Genomic DNA, 18993 nt, shown 5'->3' with positions numbered 1-18993 from the left:
CCGCCCACACACACACATTCACAAACAAAAACAAGCACAGCAATCAGTGACTGACTTACTAATTAACGCCTTTACAAAGAACCTCATTAGCATGTGTTGTCGACTAGCGTAGTGGGGAGCATTGGGGGGTGGCTAAGCATTTTTGGAAAAATAAATAAATTACACATTTGTGTGGGTGCGTGTTTTGTATGCAACTTGGGGAAGAAAGGGCCTTGCATGCAATGATGCGCCCCTCTGGGGAGTCTATTACAGCCCTGGGAGACAGACGATAGAGTCAAAGATAAGCAGAATTTTACAAGCAATCAGGAAAACTAAATCTCCGACACGCGGGCAACATGTTGGTGGTTAACCGGGAAGTTAACCTAGCCCCGTACTGTGAGCAGAATCGCTGAGGAGCAGTGAGAGGAAAAGCGGGGCATGTATGTAAAGTATACAGGGCAAAGGTCAAGCACCACAGAACAATGTCACTTTTTTTTCCCATCGAATGGCTACCTGATGCTAATGGTGTCAGGTAGGTCATTTCAGAGCGGCTTAATGAAAGCTTGTCGGTGGAAGTAATTAATGAAATTAGAATTTTATATTTAAATTACACATTGAACATATAAACTATGCATCTCACGTGGACATATTTTAAATAACCGCAGTGCAGACAAATAAATATAGATATGTTTTAGGAATAATCTAGCATTTTATATTGACACTGTCAATTTCACAACATTTTAGATTTATTGATAGTTGAATATTGTCTTAAGTTTTCCGTGGTGGAGAAGTGAAAGACTGACGTGATTCAGATGTTTTGTCCCAAAGCTAAATAACCAAAAGATTTGTTTTAAATCATAATTCCCTCATACAGAGGCCAGGGGACACAGAGCGTTCCAGGCATGACTGAGGTGTAAAATGATCTTGCATTTTTATAATAATGGATAAAAAGATTTTTGCATCCTTCCAATGCATACAGTTGCATAATTTAAACTATTAATTTACAATATGGTACTCTACTATGACATTGTGTTGACATATTTATTACCATTTTCATCTTCCATTGTTTTCATTCAATGCTAGGTTAAGGATTAAATTAATGGTACAACATTTGAGTAATTTCCTATCATAAATAAACTTTGATATTTTCCATGCACATTTAGACTTAAATTTTTTTAATTTATAATTAACGTGGCCCTTCTGTCCTTGTTTAAATGAAAATATGAAAGTAATTATTTTACTATTCATTGAACATTGTTTCCTTTTACTATTTTTACTGAATAATTAGTTAATTACGAAAAAAAAAGCTAAATGAATAATATCAATAATAATAACAATAAATCAGATCTATATGGTTTTCACAATACTTAGTCTTACATAGACATCACAATAAATAAAATAGAGAAAAAATACACAGTAAATACATACAAATGCTTGTTTTAACAAATACAATACATAAATTTTTATTTAATATATTCAATCTTGTGAAATTAACCACATTAAAATGAATTAATATGAGAATTATCATTTTATTATTTTTGAAAAACTATTTTACATACATACCTAATTTAACCCCGAAGATGACCTGATCTACCACCGTCCTGGCCCATCTGTCCGCATCAAAAATGAAATCCCCTCGAATGCTCTATTAAGTGTTCGTCTTTTTTTTTTTCCCCCTCTCCAACTGTCACCGTTCTCGGCATAGCGAGGCCCATGCGGCTGGGAAGGATAAGCCCTCTGACCCTGCTCTTCCGAACAGCCACTGGCTGTTCTGACCTGCCCATTATCTCGCAGTGACCCCCCCTAGCCCCATTATTCTTCCTACTGTCAGAACACGGCACTACACTGTAGCGCTCGACGGCAACATTGGCCCACACAGTCCGAGGCAAGCGTCGAGGAAAGAAAAAGGCAGCTCAGAGTAATGGTTTAAGCATTGTAGTTAGAGGTGAGAGGTCCCGTGCAATCGGGAGAGCAGTTCCACTCCTGGCAGTCAGAGCGGAACTCGGGAGGGACACCTGGAAGTAGATATGATGACCTTTTGTACGACGGACCCCAAAATATACCCTCTTATCACAACGACCTCAGCGCAGGAGCATGGGAAGGCGAGCGAAGTCCATCCATCATCTTAAAGATTAATCCTACTCTCTATTCTTCTGCTGAATCTATTAATAATGTCAGCAGAGGGGCAAAGATTGATTCTGATATTGTGACTTTTATTCATTAGCCTGTAAATGTGGGGCGAGGGGAGATTCCGTTTGAGAAGGAAGCAAGCTTCAGAGGACTTTGGAGGACTCAGCATACACTAGAATCTCTGGAACCCAATGGCTTTCAGTTAGTAGAATTCAGGATTTGAGCTGTACAGTGAATCCTTGTGAGAGGCGTATCTTGATTTAAAATTTTAATTCATCCAAGGTCAAAACTTAATTTGATCGTCTCGTTGTGCGTATCATTTCTCAAACATTCTTTCCCCATTGAAATGAATGTAATTAACATTAATCCGTTCCTGCCAAAAAAAGAAAACCTCCAACATTTTTTTTTTTTTTTTTTTTAATACAATACCCCTTGTATTTAAAAACATACAGTGATCGAATGTTAAAGAACTTTGTGTATCATGATTCAACTACTGCAACATTGATGTGCGTTTCATTAGCCCATCTATGCTATGTTTTGCGCTTTGTTTTGGGCATTACTGAAAATGTTTTGATAGTTTTTTTTTTCCATTTTTGATCTGCCCACATCTGAAAATGTGTTTATGGCCTGGTGCACAAATAAGGATTTTTTTCAAATCTTAAAAAGTTTTTTTTTTTTTTAAATTTTAAATATGTGATAACCCCCACACAGAAAGATAGAAAATCAGGCATTTAGCAGTTTTGGTCATATTGTATGTTCTGCTCCAGTAATCACATGATCTCACACACACGAAGACAAGTAGGCACTTTGGGTATTTGCCAAGTGGTTCCTAAGAGGATGTGAGGCAGGAGCATTTGTGAGATGGCGATGTGGACATGAAAAGACGGGATTGGAAAAGATTTCCAGCTGTCTTGGGAACCCACTTTTATACCAAAAAAACAAAAAAAAAACAACATCGCAACAACATCGCAATAACATCCCGTAGGACATAGACAATGTTCCTCTCACTGAAAATATGAAAATTCCCACACACATCCCAAAAAGATTTGCTGTGTAATTTTGTGTGTTGGATGTGTGCCTTTGAGGGCCCTAGTTTGTTGCAGCAAAAGCGGGAGTCGCAGCTCCACGTGAGTGTTCTCATTTTGTATTTGCTAGTTTGACTGTCCTGTTCAATAAAGATCCGAATGTGCATCAGCACCTTTGGCTCTCCTTGCCCACATGCTAGGGCATTACAGGACCCGAATTGCTTCAGTCTTCATTCAGGTCACTCAAGCGGTGGCAATGAAGCTTGCTCGTAACTGAAATGTTGGCTTGCATTACAAATCTTGAAAAACTCTTAAATTGGGTCACTCATAAGTCAAGAGAATCTTTTGCTCCATTCTTCGACTGCGTGTATTGGCTTTTGCAACAAAACTGCCAGCCCCAGGGGCATCCTTCAATTAGAGGTTGTGTTGCATTTCAACACTGAAGATCTACTCTTCCACTTTCATGAATGTTTCTTTTTTTTCGTTTCGGCTGGCTCATCCTCCTCTTCTGCTGATGCTCTCTGTAATCAAGCCAGCACTAATGGCATATTCTTTCTGCTCCAGCGGCCGCATTTCACTTGTTTATTTTCCCACACTCGTAAATCTGCGGACGAGTCGCAAGCAAAACGATATTAAAGCAATAATCTTGGGTAATTATCAGATGCTCCTTCTCACCCCTGCGCCCCACCAACCCGGACGCCTGTTCAAATCTCTTGAATAAAATTATTTAAAGGTGCGCACACACAGAGAGAGCATGAGATACTCAAAGTTGTTCATGTCATTCATGCAACAGTTAGAGAATTGATAGTTTTATATGCCAGCATATTGCTTCAGTGAGAAATCATTCAAACATATGCATTCATTTCAAACACTCATTCATTTCAATAGGCAAAGTTGTTTTGAAATCAACTCAATTTATCAAGTTTCCTACATTGAGCCCTTTTTGGCCCGCCACCTTGTTAAGCCACCATGAGCAATGTTTTGGTGGCCCTGTCAGAAGCTGCACTGGCCCTGTTCATTCATGATATATGACTTTCGATTATTATTTTATATTTAGAATCTTTATACTGCATTTTTGTAAGCCTTTAAGAAATTTTTTTTTTTTTTTTTTTTTTCAGTGTAAAATCTAACTGGATTTTAAACATTTGACATTTTCTGGGATGTATATTTTGTCCAATCCATTCCTTACAGAAGGATTTAACCTGAGGCACAAAAATGTGCGCCTCACGGTAAAAAGATGAATGATGGTTGATCACTTTCAGTTGATCAAACTCAAAATATGGAATTAATCATTAGTGGCAGTAAACCTCAGTTGGCCCGACACAGTCACGCAGTGGCCTCAGGTCATTGAGCCACTGTTAATGTAGAACCCTGTTATGCATTCAACAGTTAAAATTTAAGGCTACACTGAGCAACTTACCCAATCCTCTTGTATGCTGCTGACGGCCTTGTTGGCCCGGGACAGGTTTCGGCAGGCCAGGATAACATGGGCGCCATGCAGCGCAAAAGACCTGGCCGTCTCAAAGCCTGAAACATCAGGACAGAAGCAATATTTTACTTTTTATTATTATTTTGTTTTTTTATCTGAGATGCTTCAAAGGGGAAGATAAGTGATTCTCAGAGGTCGGATCAAATGGAGGAGGAAGGGCCAGTAAGAATCACTATCAAGTTTTCATGTAATTTATTTCACAGAGTGAGCCAGTGGTCTCGGCGCAGAGAGCTAATCATTTCTCTCAGAAGTGATGACACTGATTGAATTATTGTGGTTCTGGTCTATTTCCTCTCGCCCGAGAAGATAAAGTTCAGGATGTGACTGTTGGCTATGAAGAAGGTATTGCCCCGTTCGTTTTGACGGCTCGTTATAGGAAGGGGGGCAGGGGGCATCGGATATTAATTATGTTGGTAATTATACATTGATGGGGGTAATTATGACAAAAACGGCTAAGAATAGAGGGAGTCAAATGGACAATCAACCACAAACTGAACCTTTAGTGTGGTGACAGTTGGCGGCATCAAAGGGCCACTGATAAGGCCACAGTTCTGAAATGAAACGCGGTCGGCTGATAGCCAGAGAATTTATCAGTCTGCGACTACAGCACTGCGTGGCTCCAGCCAAATCACGCACTACCGATAAAAGTGACAAAAACTAAGAGATAGAAGGCAGAGAAGTTCATTTCCAAATTACAAGTCGAAATGGGTCATTTCAAGCCGTAGGTTGAATTAATTTACGAGATCAACTTTCACCGTATTTTCTTATTTCCGGTGACATTTACTGCCAGTCTTGTGAGAGCTGCTACGTTGCTAACTCCCACCTTTAAATTGACTCGAACTTATCCGGCAAGCGCGTTGACTGACAAACTACCAACATAAATGATTGTGGCAAAGAGGGTCCACCGCGAGGCAGGACTGTATCAGAGGGTGGATTAATATGAACTGTAATTAGATTATAGGTCCTAATCTGATTTTCATTAAGAGCAAAACTGGGAGGCCTACTTGTGAGGAGAGTGTTAAAGACCAATATCTATTAAAAACCAAAATTGGAGTCAGATTGGAAGCGTGCCGCGCTGACAAGTGAAGCATGGAATTAAATTATATGACTCGTTATTAGGTGTAATGGAGGGGACTGCGCTGGAGAGTGGCAATCATTCCACCCGCGGGAAATGGGGAAAATAAAAACAACATGACAGGGGGAGAAGGAGAAGAGTGACACAGACAGAGATTAAATACATAATTTCAATAGGCAGACAGACCGGAAGGATTCAATAAACAGTTCATAGAGAGTCTATAACAAATGAGATTGTGAACTTTTTTGATCAAAAACTTGGACTTATATTGTTTGGGAGTGAAGCGTTTTGTTTTTTTTTCCCCCTCAGGCCAGTGGGGATGATGATTTTGCTTTTTTACACAAAGTTCTTCAAAGTGCTCCTTGTTCTCCTGTGTAATCATATAAGTATGGAAAACTCACAATTCTAAGACCATATTGGTTTGCCACCAGAATTGTCTTCACTTCAGCTCCCACATTCACCTCAAAACGGATACACATAAATGGATTTTTAATATCTTGACCAATTTTTTTTAAACGTGAGACCACACATAAGACAAAAAAAGAAAAGGCCAAATTCTGTCTTGTCTCCAAAAGTTAAAAATGAACGATTATACCATGCTGTGTGGTTTGTTAAGAGTGATTTTGTTTTTTTTCTCAAACCTAAAAACAGCATGAAGTAAAAGAATTCTTTGATACGTGGACACGAGCGCTGGCTGCTCCTAAACAACAATGCCTCTTCCCCCTCACTTGTTGTGTGTACACACCATGAAAGTGAAATTAAGGAGCGCCAGTGTTTTCCATAATGGAGAACAAATTAGAATATGGCAGCAACAACAGGCGGCGTCACCGGAGCCGTGTATTTGCGGTGACAAATAACAAGGGCTCGACATTAATTGTGAAATAACAAGAGACCGAGCGGTGCTGTTACAGACTATGCGGCAGAGAGGGTGACGCTCAAATGAGTTCTCGGTCAAATGTACAACAATGGGAGCCTGTTTCGCCACTGTAGTCTGATGATGGAACATGACGAGAGGTCACATGCGCGCATTTATTTTCTCAGTTTTGCTCCGGTAGGTCGCCAAAAGCTGTTTTACAAAATGCGCTATTTTGCCAGCCTGTGGAATGGCACTACAGGTTACCTCACTCAATACTTTTTGTTTGTTCATTTACTGACATATAAGAGACATGAAGTCCATGAAAGTCATTGATTAAATCGAGTACGACTCAACCTTCATCAGATTAAAGTTGTCTCAAACAATTTTAGTCGTTCAACCCCTAGTTGATAGTGAATAATCAACAGCCCCTCTGCTGGAGTACTGTACTCCGTTTTGTCTCAATTGCTTCAAGGCACGATTAATCAACAGTGGATTCCACCCAAGAATTCAACGCACAGCTATTTCCTCGCAAACATTTCCATCGCCCTCTGAAAAAAAAATGTACAGATGCCCAACCATGGGCGCAAACACACTGCAGAAATCAGTCTATTACATCAACATTTTTCTTTTGATTCACATCTCTGTATTCATTATGAAATATACATGCAGTGCTGGGTGCTGGATCTGGTGTACTTGACACTGTACTAATCAGAAAATGAAAAAGCACCACAACTGCTAAAAATGTGTTTTACTATATGGCATAAAAGAATGGTGTAAAATGTCCATTAAGCAACGAATGCTCTTCATGGTACATTAGGATCCTGGCCCTTCAGATATCGCCCCCCCCCCACCCCCCGACCCCCAATAATGAGTGTGATTTAGTGATTTCACGCTTTGTTTGTCCTCCGTGGCCCGCCACCCCTTCTCTGGATCCCCCCTCGTACACAGGTGTATTGGCTCAGGGTAATGAGATCATTACCAGCCTCGTCAGTGAGCGAGCGGCTTTATTTGGCAAACGCCGCCACCGCAGCCGCCTGCCTGCTCCCGCTCACTCTTGATCTGCATCCAAAGAGGCATTTAACTAAAATAAGCTCTGTAGTACAATTGGACAAACACAAGTCAGTTGAGATCATTACAAGACCTGTGGGTAAATATGTCAAGTTCCCACGGTCCTCTCTCAGCAGAGCGCAAGAGGCGCTCAGAGCGCAACACATGAATAGACAACAGACTGCATCGCTTTGCTGACAAAGAATCACTTCTCATATGAATTAGAGCCATTTTAACTGCAAGACAAAGTATAAAATGTCTTTGCCCGCGTGTGCTTCCCTCTGAAGCGAGGAATGAATGTTATGGATGTGTGACAGTTTATTACACAATTTAATTCTCTATTTCTCTTGGACTATGGTTTTTAATTTTCTGCAGTCAAATTCGTTTACGCATTAAAATTCTCAGACCTTCACATTAGAAGGTTTAATGGTACATTTTCGGGGCTCATCAAGACTGATGGAGCAAAATGCCATTCACTCTCACATCTCATCCGAACTAGCCACAAACCGCCTTTTATGGGTATATCTCAATAAATAGTGGTAAAAAAGTTTGTTTCAGAAGTTCATTTCAAAAATTGCATACACATGCATTGAAAACATGGGAGAAGACTTTTCAGATGACCAATTCCTACCAAATGTGTTCATTTAAAATCTTCTTTCTTGAGATGGTCAAGTTGGAGTTTTCAACTGTTAGCGATAAGCAAAACTGTCATAAAAAAAAAAAAAGCATACAAATATAAAATCATGAAATACTGCCCTGTGTGTTGTAATAATATGACTTCACTTTTGAATTGATCTCCAGAAATATTGTAAATAGATTTTTACATTATATTCTAAACTCAAGGCCGGGGGCCAGATGCGGCCCACCATGTCATTTTATGTGGCCCACGAAAGCAAATCATGTGTGTCAACGTGCATGATCCTTGCTAAAATATGCACCGACATGTCACATTGTCAGTGTAACGAATAACACTTAGATTTTGCAATAATTTTGTTACCTTGTTTACACTCCAATGATAATTGAACAAACTATTATTGCTGACTTGAGTGATTTCAAAACTAGTAATCCATCAATTTGTTGTGTACAAGTAATAATGCGATGAGACGATTAAAAATGTATGTGGTTTCACTGTCATATAACGGCCCTCCGAGGGAAGAAGTAACTCCAAAGTGGCCTGCGACAAAAATGAGTTTATCACCCCTGTTCGACAATAATCTTGTGTACTTGTGTATTTTTCCTATATGGATATACTGACACATACACACTGTAATTAGGTTGGTACATGATGGTGCATTCTCACAACAATTTAACAAGAAATCTTGTAATACAATTAAATGTTATATTAAGATTAAAACAAAATGTCACATGACCATCACCGCAGCAGGTCCAAAAGCATTTGTCGACAGTTTTTGGACAGTCAAACTCACAAATAAGAAATGAAAACACTCGCAAGGGGCTGCTGTAGGCCACAACTCACACCCAAACGCTGACATGCAGACTAACCTCCCAATTCCCCCTCCCAGTTCAACGCAGGCAACAACAACCTTTGACACCGATATGCAACAAAATGGAACCCAAAGCAATACGTTCACGGTTCCAAGGCAAAACAAAATCTGTAAATATATGGCTCTCTGAGTAGCGAATCTCGGCTATGCGGGGGAACACTGTATTGTGTATTTTTACAGACTGATAGCCTGCAATGCTCCACACTGGAAAAAAATCATCAATTTCTTTGAATGCCACTGTATACTTTGGCTTTACAGATACCACATCTGCTGAGCATTTGGCTAGTTGAGGCTGTTTATCTGTTGAACGCAGCGACTGATTGAGGCATGGCATAAATATAGAGCCATTGCCAGAATTTGAAAAAGAGTATACTTCGACCAAATATCCATTGATGGATGGATTTGGGAAATTTCTCACAATGTCTCTGTGCTATGTACACTTCAAAATTTGGTTCTTCTACCCCAAGATAGAAGCACCCCCCAATACACACCCATTCTTTCAGACTTTTAAGATCCCATTTAATTCCCCTCCATTAGCCCATAAGGAGGGAGATGTCACCCCAAAAGTGGGATGTATGGTTCGTAATTACTGCCCAAGGTTGAGCTGTTCCAGGCCAGAGCGCTGAAGTGGTTCTATTACCCCTCCCTGTCCCCTGCTGTCTAAACCCTACCCCCCTACCCTTGCTCTGTCAACCTCCTGAAAAAAATCCGGACACAATCTCTCATCATGGTCTTGCACAGCATTACCTGACAATGTTTTTGGAATGTGGGAGAGTATCTGAGATTCAAACCCTAGCTGCCACCCACTAGTGTGGTGATTCTTCACCATTGTGCATCTACAGTCCGTTTCAGAAGTATTGAAACAGCAATTCCTTTGTTTTTATTGTATGCTGAAGGCAAAAGTTCAAAAGTTGAGCTCACTTCACGTCACATCAGCTCTTTCAGACTGGTCTCCAAACATCTCTCGAAAGTTGCATTTAATGCGACTAACCGAGCGACATGCTCATTGTTTGGCTAATAAACAGAAGGTACCGAAAAAGCCAGGAAAAAAAAAATCCTGACTTCCTCACGCGCCTAGAATCCGACACACACCACAAACATCGAGGCAAAATTCTATAAAACCGCTGGATATGATCACAGATAAACGGTGAATGCCATCTAAGCCACAGGCAGCCACTCGGAGATGCTCCAGGACACACGGAATAAGACGCAGACACGCCACTCACGCCGGGAACATCTTTTTATCCATCTACTTCCTCCCGCTATGAATAATGCATTTGCCTCCTTACCCTCGCTCTGCTTTAACGCACGGCCGCGCCAGTCTTTGAGGGGGGTCCTTATTCATAAACAGTGGTGCGGTAAATACCACAGCTTTGCAGCCAATTTAATGGCAGTTATGCTTAACAAATCTGCCTCAATCTAATGATCAGCCACAAAGCCGGGCTGCCGTTTTTTTTTTTTAATCTGTACACCGAGGCTCTCCGCAACGCTGCGACTCACTGAATATGCTTAGAGATCTCTCCATCCAGAGAGAGGAGAGCACCAGCTCTGACACCTAATCCTCTCCCACACCACACTGGGATCAACACAAACATGGAACAATGTTATTCTTTCATGAATAACATTCGAAAAAGTATACAGATACGCAGAATATTATGAAGCGCTTCCTCCCAAATCCGTATCATTTCTTGCTTCATTTATTGTAGTTCCTGCATTGACCCAGCACATAAACAACAAGAGCACATGGCAGGTAGGACCATGAATTTAAATCGAGTAGAGCCGTGGTTCTCAAACTTTTTAAAAGTACTGCGTAAAAATAACACTTAGCACTCCAAGTACCACTATAATAATCAACTATAAAATACTGAAGCATAGGTTTTATTCCTAAAACGCGCATTTGATGTAATTAAAAGTCACGAAAACAGCATACACAATTAGAACATAAACACTGCTCTTAAATAAAGGGAAATAAGAAAAAAAAATCAGTCATGTAAGTTCAACAAAAATATTCCATAAATATTTGAACGCAAACAGTCGACACTTTATGACTAAATTTTGTCATTAAGATCACCAGCCTTTGCCTTCTATGGCGGATGCAATAAACAGGTAAATATTGCAGGGGTTTTTTTTGTATCGGAGCACATCTTGTTTATTAAAATAAAAGTTGATTTCATGTCAAAGTAGCGTTTATGATTTTTAGCATTGCAGATATGGCAGGGAAAATCAGCCACTTTTGTAAAAAGCGACCTCACCTCTGCGAGGATACATGAGTCCGTTTCCAATTAAGAGCAGAAACACACAAAGCCAACGTGACCGTGTTTGAAAAATGATTTTTTATTCCTCTTTCCAAATTGTCTAAAAACACACGAACCAGTGGCTTTGACAAGCAGTGGCTAAATTAATTTACCTGGCTCGGGCACACTAAGGAAGGCATGCACTGTTATTTATGCCAAAAGCACTGCGCCCCAACACAGCAGGCAATTGTTGACTCCCTTGCGGGACAGCCAACAACCAACTATAGGCTGGACACATTAAAAAGACATGACGTAATGGCCATTCACAAAGCAGCAGAAGAAAAGGAGAAGTATATTAAAATGCTAATACCTTAAAACACTCAACTAATGAAGTTACAAAAACTAAAATAATATAGTTTAAGAAAGGTTTTGGTTTTTTTTTTTTTTTTTGCCCATCATTCTTCTATATATGTTTTAATAAATGAATGTTTTAACATGATAATAGTCATATTCATATTGGAACTCTTAACTTAAAGTACGTTTCCTGTAAAAGAAAGTGAGTTAGTTGAATTTATAGAATACATACACATCGTGGTGCATGGTCAGGATGGTACCACCTCTGCCTCAATTTGAGACAGGAAAAAACCCTGATATTAATCGAAATAAACACGGCCTTCTACTGAGTTTCCTGTAAAAGAAAGTGAGTTAGTTGAATTTATAGAATACATACACATCGTGGTGCATGGTCAGGATGGTACCACCTCTGCCTCAATTTGAGACAGGAAAAACCCTGATATTAATCGAAATAAATACGGTCTTCTACTGGCTCAAACAAAAAAAGGCTTTTCACAAGACTGTGGTCCTTAAAGGACAACTGTCCCATGGAGCCCTGACCAGCAAATAAGCAAAGAGTTTATTTCATCGGAGGGGAATTAGGACTGGAGCAGGTGTGTGTAATGGGGATGGATAGGAGGGCTCGGGCCTAGGTCAGAGCCACTTAGAAATCATTGAGGAGGTACAACCACGGGTCTATAAGAGTGAGAAAACCTTTCAAGGCAGGAGAGAGAGAAGGGCTCTGGAGAAGGAGAAAACAAAATGAGATCATTCATTTCCATTATCACGATTAAAAACACCATTCAGGTTTGTAGTGCTTTTTAATTTACATGGGAAAGCGGCGTGAGGAAGACTAATGTGGGGGGGAATCCGCCGTCGTGATCACCTCGGCAAAACAGAGCGAATTAAGTGTCCCTACTCTCAGTGTGACTCTGCTTCAAGGCCGGCCACAAAATCTGACATTTCACGCGTAAATAAATTCCCATACGTCGTTTTCTTTTTTTCCCCCTCTCTCTCTCTCTTCTTCTTCCTTGTGCATTAAGAAACTAAATTAAAGACATGAAATGTAAATGTGCTAATTAAATAATATCCTTTCATTCCTAATAAAAATGTCACATTCCCCTGCGGAGAAATACGTACTCAAGAAAATGGAAATAGCCTTGACACTTGGATTAAAACACTATTGATGCCATTAAAATGCTAAGTGGGTCCAGCCAATTGGCATAACCACATTTCACTGGTGGAATGTCAAAGGAGCACACAAGTAGAAGCAATTACTATAAGAGTATTGTTAATTACGAGGTGCTGCATATTTAAGACGTGGTCGAGTAAAACAAAGGTTATGTTAATATGGGTATAATAAGTATTTAAAATGTCGCTGTCTTGTAAGCACAATGTTTGATAATTCTCGGGAGAAAAAGCTATTTCTTGGTTCTATTCAGAGCAGATTATATATGGACTAAATGCATCACACCCGCGCACAAAACACACAAAAAAAAGTTAAACACGGACTCTGCTTCTCATTATGATGTTTTTAAAAGCAAAATTGGACATTTGCAAAGCAATTTGGATAGTTTGAAGGCTTAGCGACAGTGTGGACCTCTTGTGCACTCTTGTGGTGAAAACTATACATCAGGCCCTCCGATCATTCCAGCTTTTATAAACATTTTATTTCATTTTCCCCCTATGCTTTTCAGTTTGCAGAATTTTGTTTGCAGAATTTAGTCACATTTTTATTCAAAAACCCTTGAATGTTTGCTTCAAATTACACTGTATAGCAGTGGTTCCCAACCATTTTGGTTTCGTGTACCCCCAAACCTTTTTGTCATACCACGAGTACCCCCTCACTCATACATTTTGATGACTCTCGACACATAATCAAATGCCAGATTTTTGAGTTCTAAAACAATGACACCTCACTAAATTTCATAACTTCTCCCACCATAAATGTGACTTAATATATAACTTGTGTGACTCATTTGAAAAAAAAAAAAAATGAAATTGGGTCTTCGACAAAGTTAGGGAAATTATGAACAGCTCCAATACAACAGTGTGACCACAAAACCTTCAAGGTTCAGCTAAATGGCAACAAGAACAAAAAAAAAAAGTGTAAAGAAAAACCTACTAGAATAGCTGAACTTTATTGGGAGTTAAGCAAAGTGTGTGCTGACTCTCATTTAATGTAATTTTGAATGTGTCTGGTTAATTACGAATTTTTTGTTGAATTGTACAGGCTATAGGTCACATTTAATGTGGAATCATCTGAAATTATTTATCTTGGTCTCTTTTCTACATCACAAAACACTTGCATTTGAACAGCGGTTTGCAGACATTATACCCAGTGAATACTAGACAAATGAACAAAGAAAAATTGCCAGGCTTTTTTCCCCTACATCATCCAATTCGGGCAGAGTCGGGCGTCAGTTAGATTATTTTGAGTTTTTGTCATGAAATCAAAAGGGTATGAGAGCCTGATTTAATAAAACTTAACATGATGTACACAATGCTTGCAATGTGTTTCTTAAAGGTTTTCCATTTGTACGATACAGTAAGTATTAATAACGGTGTGACGCGGGATGTCTTCGGACAGGATTCATTCTCTGTGATGGATACCAAATGCGCAAAAAATAATTTGAAGGGAAAAAATATACAACAAATAATTTAGTATTTTAAAAGAGGGAGATACATTTCAATCACAGTGTAGTTTATTAAAGGTGACCACGTTCATTCACTCTCTAGTCTGTTGACAGTGAAAATATATGAATTAAAATAAAAGACACATTTGCATAAGACTGCATATCATTTTTACACAATCCATTTGTTAATATGAGCCTCGACAGATAAATGGGAGAAACATCAAGGATAGGGAGGCAATTAAGTTCAGAAGCTCCATTGTTCCATCAAGGTCCCAAGGCAGCTGTAAATCTACTATAGTGCCCCATCTCATAATGTACATACAGCAATTAGACATCACTGCAACACTTCTTTTCTACAAAGCATTTGAATATAAAGACAATTACGCATTTTATGTTGATTTGATTTCCCCAGAGCTGTCGTTATCCGTCCCGAACAAAGCACAACGTTTGTAAGGGGAGACCAACACTTTGCTCTGTTCAAAGTTCAAACTAAAACCAACAAAGGGTGAACAGGAAATCCATTGGTTTCCAAGGGATTTGATGGTGACTTACACTTGTGCTGGCACGCTATACGTGCATTTGTTGCGATTAACAATGACATTCAATTCAGCCCAGCTAATGAACTTCAATACAGTCATGTTCGGCATTACTCGGTGATTTGTTGAGGCTATGTCTTACACTTTGGAGGTTAATGCTGATGAATGCCCGGCTGTGACGCATACTTTTATTGTGCGATACTATGCTGCCACCCAGTGGTGCTTTTGTAGAAGCGCACAGTTAATAGCAGGATCAGAGACAGAAGCCTTGTGACATGACACTTGAATGGACTATGTGGCCCAGTTGGCCCATTTTTCTCTTTTAAAAAATCTCTTTCTATATTTTGGATTCAGGAAAACAAAACTAACTTGCAATTTCAATTGCTTTTTTTGAGAAATAAGTAAATAACCAATCTTGGACCGCCCCTTTCCACCATCAAGATCGATATGCCACCCGCCCTCCGCCCATGTGCTGGTGTGACGTCAGTAAAAGAACTGGACACATTTACAACCTAAAACTGCTGAATGCATATAACCACGCTCAAACTTTACCAAAATGTATGCGGACATCTCTACTTTGGCAAATGTTTCTTCATTATGTTTTCAGTTAAATTTTGACATTTTTGGCAAAAAGGTGTGTGGCCACCATCCTTTTAGATCCTCAGGAACAATTGGGTCAATTTTTACAAAATAAGTATTGATGGAAAGGGAATTCAACAAGGATTCCAAATCTGCAATCATTCAGAAGACTGAAAACTCGAAAAATTCATTATGTGGGGCATTTTTAAGTCAAGATGCTTTTGTAACTGTGCGTAAATAGGACTCACCAATGCCAGAGTTGCCACCAGTAATCAGGACCACCTTGTCAGAGAGATCCCGACCTTGAAGGATCTCCAGAGCCGCAGAGTTACCATCATAGCGTTTTGGCTTCACCATCACATCCTCCACAGTAAACACTTGGCGGGGATCGAAGTAAGTGCTCCGCTTATTGATGTGACTGGCAGTAAGAAAAATATTGTACAAAAAATATTATATACAGTAATTTTACAATTGCAGACAAACAAATCAATTTGAATCATACCAAACACATGCTGCATGATGATGAATCTACTTACTCGACATAAACTATTTGACCGTGCTCATTGGTGTTTTGCTCCCAGCCATATGGCAAATCTGTTTGACATAAGAACATACATGACACACTTTTTTGTGGGATATTATATACAAGAACACCAACTACAACAATTTAATAAAAACTGTAACGAAACGCTAATACTCTCTGTGGTGGGAGTAGAAAAATCAAACCTCCAGCACAACGTTTCTTCTTTCCAGTCTTAGGGTGTTCCCATTGTGTTCTCATCTCGTCGTGGCTTATAGCACACACACACACACACACACACACACACACACACACACACACACACAGACACACACACACAAACAAAAGTTAGAAAATGTAATGTCATTACATCTGTCTATTTTATTGCAATTACTCTATGAACACAAAGCAATAACATCAATTAGATAAAAGGTCATTACAAAAGACTACCCTATAGCATATGCACACTTAAAATAAATTATGCTATATGCGTCATACAGTTGTGCAGACTCATTTCTGTGTAATACTTGCAAATACACACTTTTAAAAGGCAAACCAACATGTGCCAATGACTGTTAATCGTGGTTGACGAAGTGCACTCACTTTGCATAGTAGACCCATCCATCTTTCGTTGATCTTTCCTCCCATCCAGGAGGTAACTCGTCCTCACTGTCAGTATCGTCCATACCGGCGTACTTAAGGGCTGCCATTCAAGAAGCGTTTTAGGATGGGAAATTTGGAACAGAAACGCAAAGCGATAATTTAATATAAACTACGTACACAATGACAGACACTAAGCGTCTTATGAACAAAATAGCAGAGCAGCACTGTCGATTCCGGTACTTCCGCAAAAACACGATGACGTGTACGACGGTGGCTGATGGGATATTGAGTCTAAAGAAAAGAGACGTTGACTTGTAGACCAGTGGTTCTTAACCTGGGTTCGATCGAACTCTACCCTAGGGGTTCGGTGAATCAGTCTCAGGGGTTCGACCGAGCCTCTGCCATGGAGGTTAAAACACACCTGACTCAACATGTCAATTAGTTATGTCATGCCCATTTGGCCATCACTGGCTGTTTCATTTTGTGCACAATTTAAAAACGTATACTTTATACCAATACTGATTGTTTGCTTTTTTTCTGTTTTTAATAAATGCGTTTTTTATGTCTTGAATTTGTAAAAAAAAAATCATATTTTTATTTTTCACTAATGAAGAGTTCGGTGGCGGCCCGATATCGAGCGGTTAGCACGTCGACTTCACAGTGCAGAGGTACCGGGTTCAATTCCAGCTCCGGCCTTCCTGTGTGGAGTTTGCATGTTCTCCCCGTGCTTGCGTGGGTTTTCTCCAGGTCCTCCGGTTTCCTCCCACATTCCAAAAACATGCATGGCAGGCTGATTGAACACTCCAAATTGTCCCTAGGTGTGAGTGTGAGCTCGTTGTTCGTTTCTGTGTGCCCTGCGATTGGCTGGCAACCGGTTCAGGGTGTCCCCCACCTACTGCCGGAAGACAGCTGGGATAGGCTCCAGCACCCCCCACGATCCTAGTGAGGATAAAGCGGTTCGGAAAATGGAGTTCGGTGAATGTGCATATGGACTGGTTGGGTTTGGTACATTCATTACAATATTGATTTGTTTTTGAATGTCTCATACTTTAGTCTTTATCACAGGAGTCCTGTAATATTATAATGATGTTTACCCCTAAAATTGGTTAATCAAATTCAGTAATTCTTTTAAATATTTTTAATTGGTCTATTATGAATAATACCACCTGATGGCACAGATATACTTGCATACATGTGCATTTAAAGCATTTTCCATTAGATGATTGGTTCGTTTATTTAGTGATGGGAAAATGATGGGAATGGTGGGAATCTTGATACAAGGGCTATCATAAATGTGTGTGCGCGTGTGTGTGTGTGTGTGTGTGTGTGTGTGTGTGTGTGTGTGTGTGTGTGTGTGTGTGTGTGTGTTTTATGGGACAATGGTAACAGTGTTCAACAGGAGGCTTGAAACAGTCTGGGGACTGTTCAGGTTGGTTATATGTGTATTTTAAGGTAATCTTTTTTATCCCCAATATGGGGAAATTTGCAATTTTATGAAATCCATGGAACAGTGGAGTTCGTGTTTGCAGGGGAGTTTGAAACGGTCTGGAGAACTGTCAGTATCCGCCACATTTGCACAAGTTTGGAAAGAAACTTGGATCATTTGGTCTTTCAAGGTTCATGGGAGAATCCCGAAATCATGAAAGAGTACAATAACATAAGAACAGGACATCACATGGCTTTTTTTATGGTAAAAGTAAGCACAGAAGCCAGCAAAAAAAAAAGAAAAAGTGGAGAACTTCTTTGAAACAGGAAACAAGACAAATAATGAGAGAGAAGAAAACTAAGAGCTAACTTTAATGAAGCGGCAATATAGAGAGACAGTCCCACTTAAGGGAGCTCCATGGGTTTTTGTGGTTGACTCGCATGTATCTGCTGTGTGAAAATTAGGTGTGACAGGCTGTCAAAGGGGCCTTCTTTCTTTTGGATGAGCTTTGAACACCTCACTTGGGAGTCGTCCAGGACTTTGCCAGTCTGTCAAAATATGTCTTACTGTACATGAGAATGGTCCATACTGGGTTGGGGGGGGGGGGGGGGGGGGTTACTGAAATATGTATGAAACATCATGGAAAATAAATAAATAAATAAAATACACTTGGCCTTTTCTCTTAAACATTGATCATGGATTAATCATCCATATACTAATGTTAGACAGACTTCGCATACATTTTGAAAATATCTGTAGTTCATAATTTGATGTAGGCATTGGCAATTATCATGATGATATTCTTGGCCGATGAGTGCTTGGAAAATGAATAGTGTGTAAGGTTTAAGATGGATATCAAGTACGTATATCGAGTAAATTCTGAAACTTGCCATATAAACCCGTAAACCAACGACAACTATCATAAATCGTAGTAACATTGTTTAAAGGGTTTACTATCTCCCAAGTAATTTGTCGTCTCCACTGAGCATGCGCAGCTAAGTGGGCGGGGCCTGGACGTGG

At 39.7% G+C, this 18993-nt stretch overlaps 1 protein-coding gene across 2 annotated transcripts in view; it reads right to left on the bottom strand.

Annotated features, from left to right (window-relative positions):
- wwox (WW domain containing oxidoreductase) overlaps positions 1-16815 on the bottom strand; it is a 187400-nt gene extending 170585 nt beyond the window's left edge. Inside the window, exons 1-6 of one of the 2 annotated variants that reach the window (XM_019857088.1) lie at positions 16725-16815; positions 16548-16647; positions 16151-16215; positions 15961-16018; positions 15673-15842; positions 4555-4661 (exon numbers count right to left, since the gene is read on the bottom strand). In XM_019857088.1, coding sequence (XP_019712647.1) covers positions 4555-4661; positions 15673-15842; positions 15961-16018; positions 16151-16215; positions 16548-16630 — 483 coding nt within the window. In that variant the 5' untranslated portion in view covers positions 16631-16647; positions 16725-16815. Of the gene's footprint in view, positions 1-4554; positions 4662-15672; positions 15843-15960; positions 16019-16150; positions 16216-16547 lie in introns of both variants that reach the window. The other variant, XM_019857087.1, reaches the window with a different exon arrangement.
- Between the last annotated feature and the right edge of the window lie 2178 nt (positions 16816-18993).

The sequence above is a fragment of the Hippocampus comes genome, unplaced genomic scaffold, assembly GCF_001891065.2.
Source record: "Hippocampus comes isolate QL1 unplaced genomic scaffold, H_comes_QL1_v1.1 scaffold186, whole genome shotgun sequence".
NCBI classification, from domain to species: Eukaryota; Metazoa; Chordata; class Actinopteri; order Syngnathiformes; family Syngnathidae; genus Hippocampus; species Hippocampus comes.
This window is presented reverse-complemented; position numbering and strand designations above follow the sequence as displayed.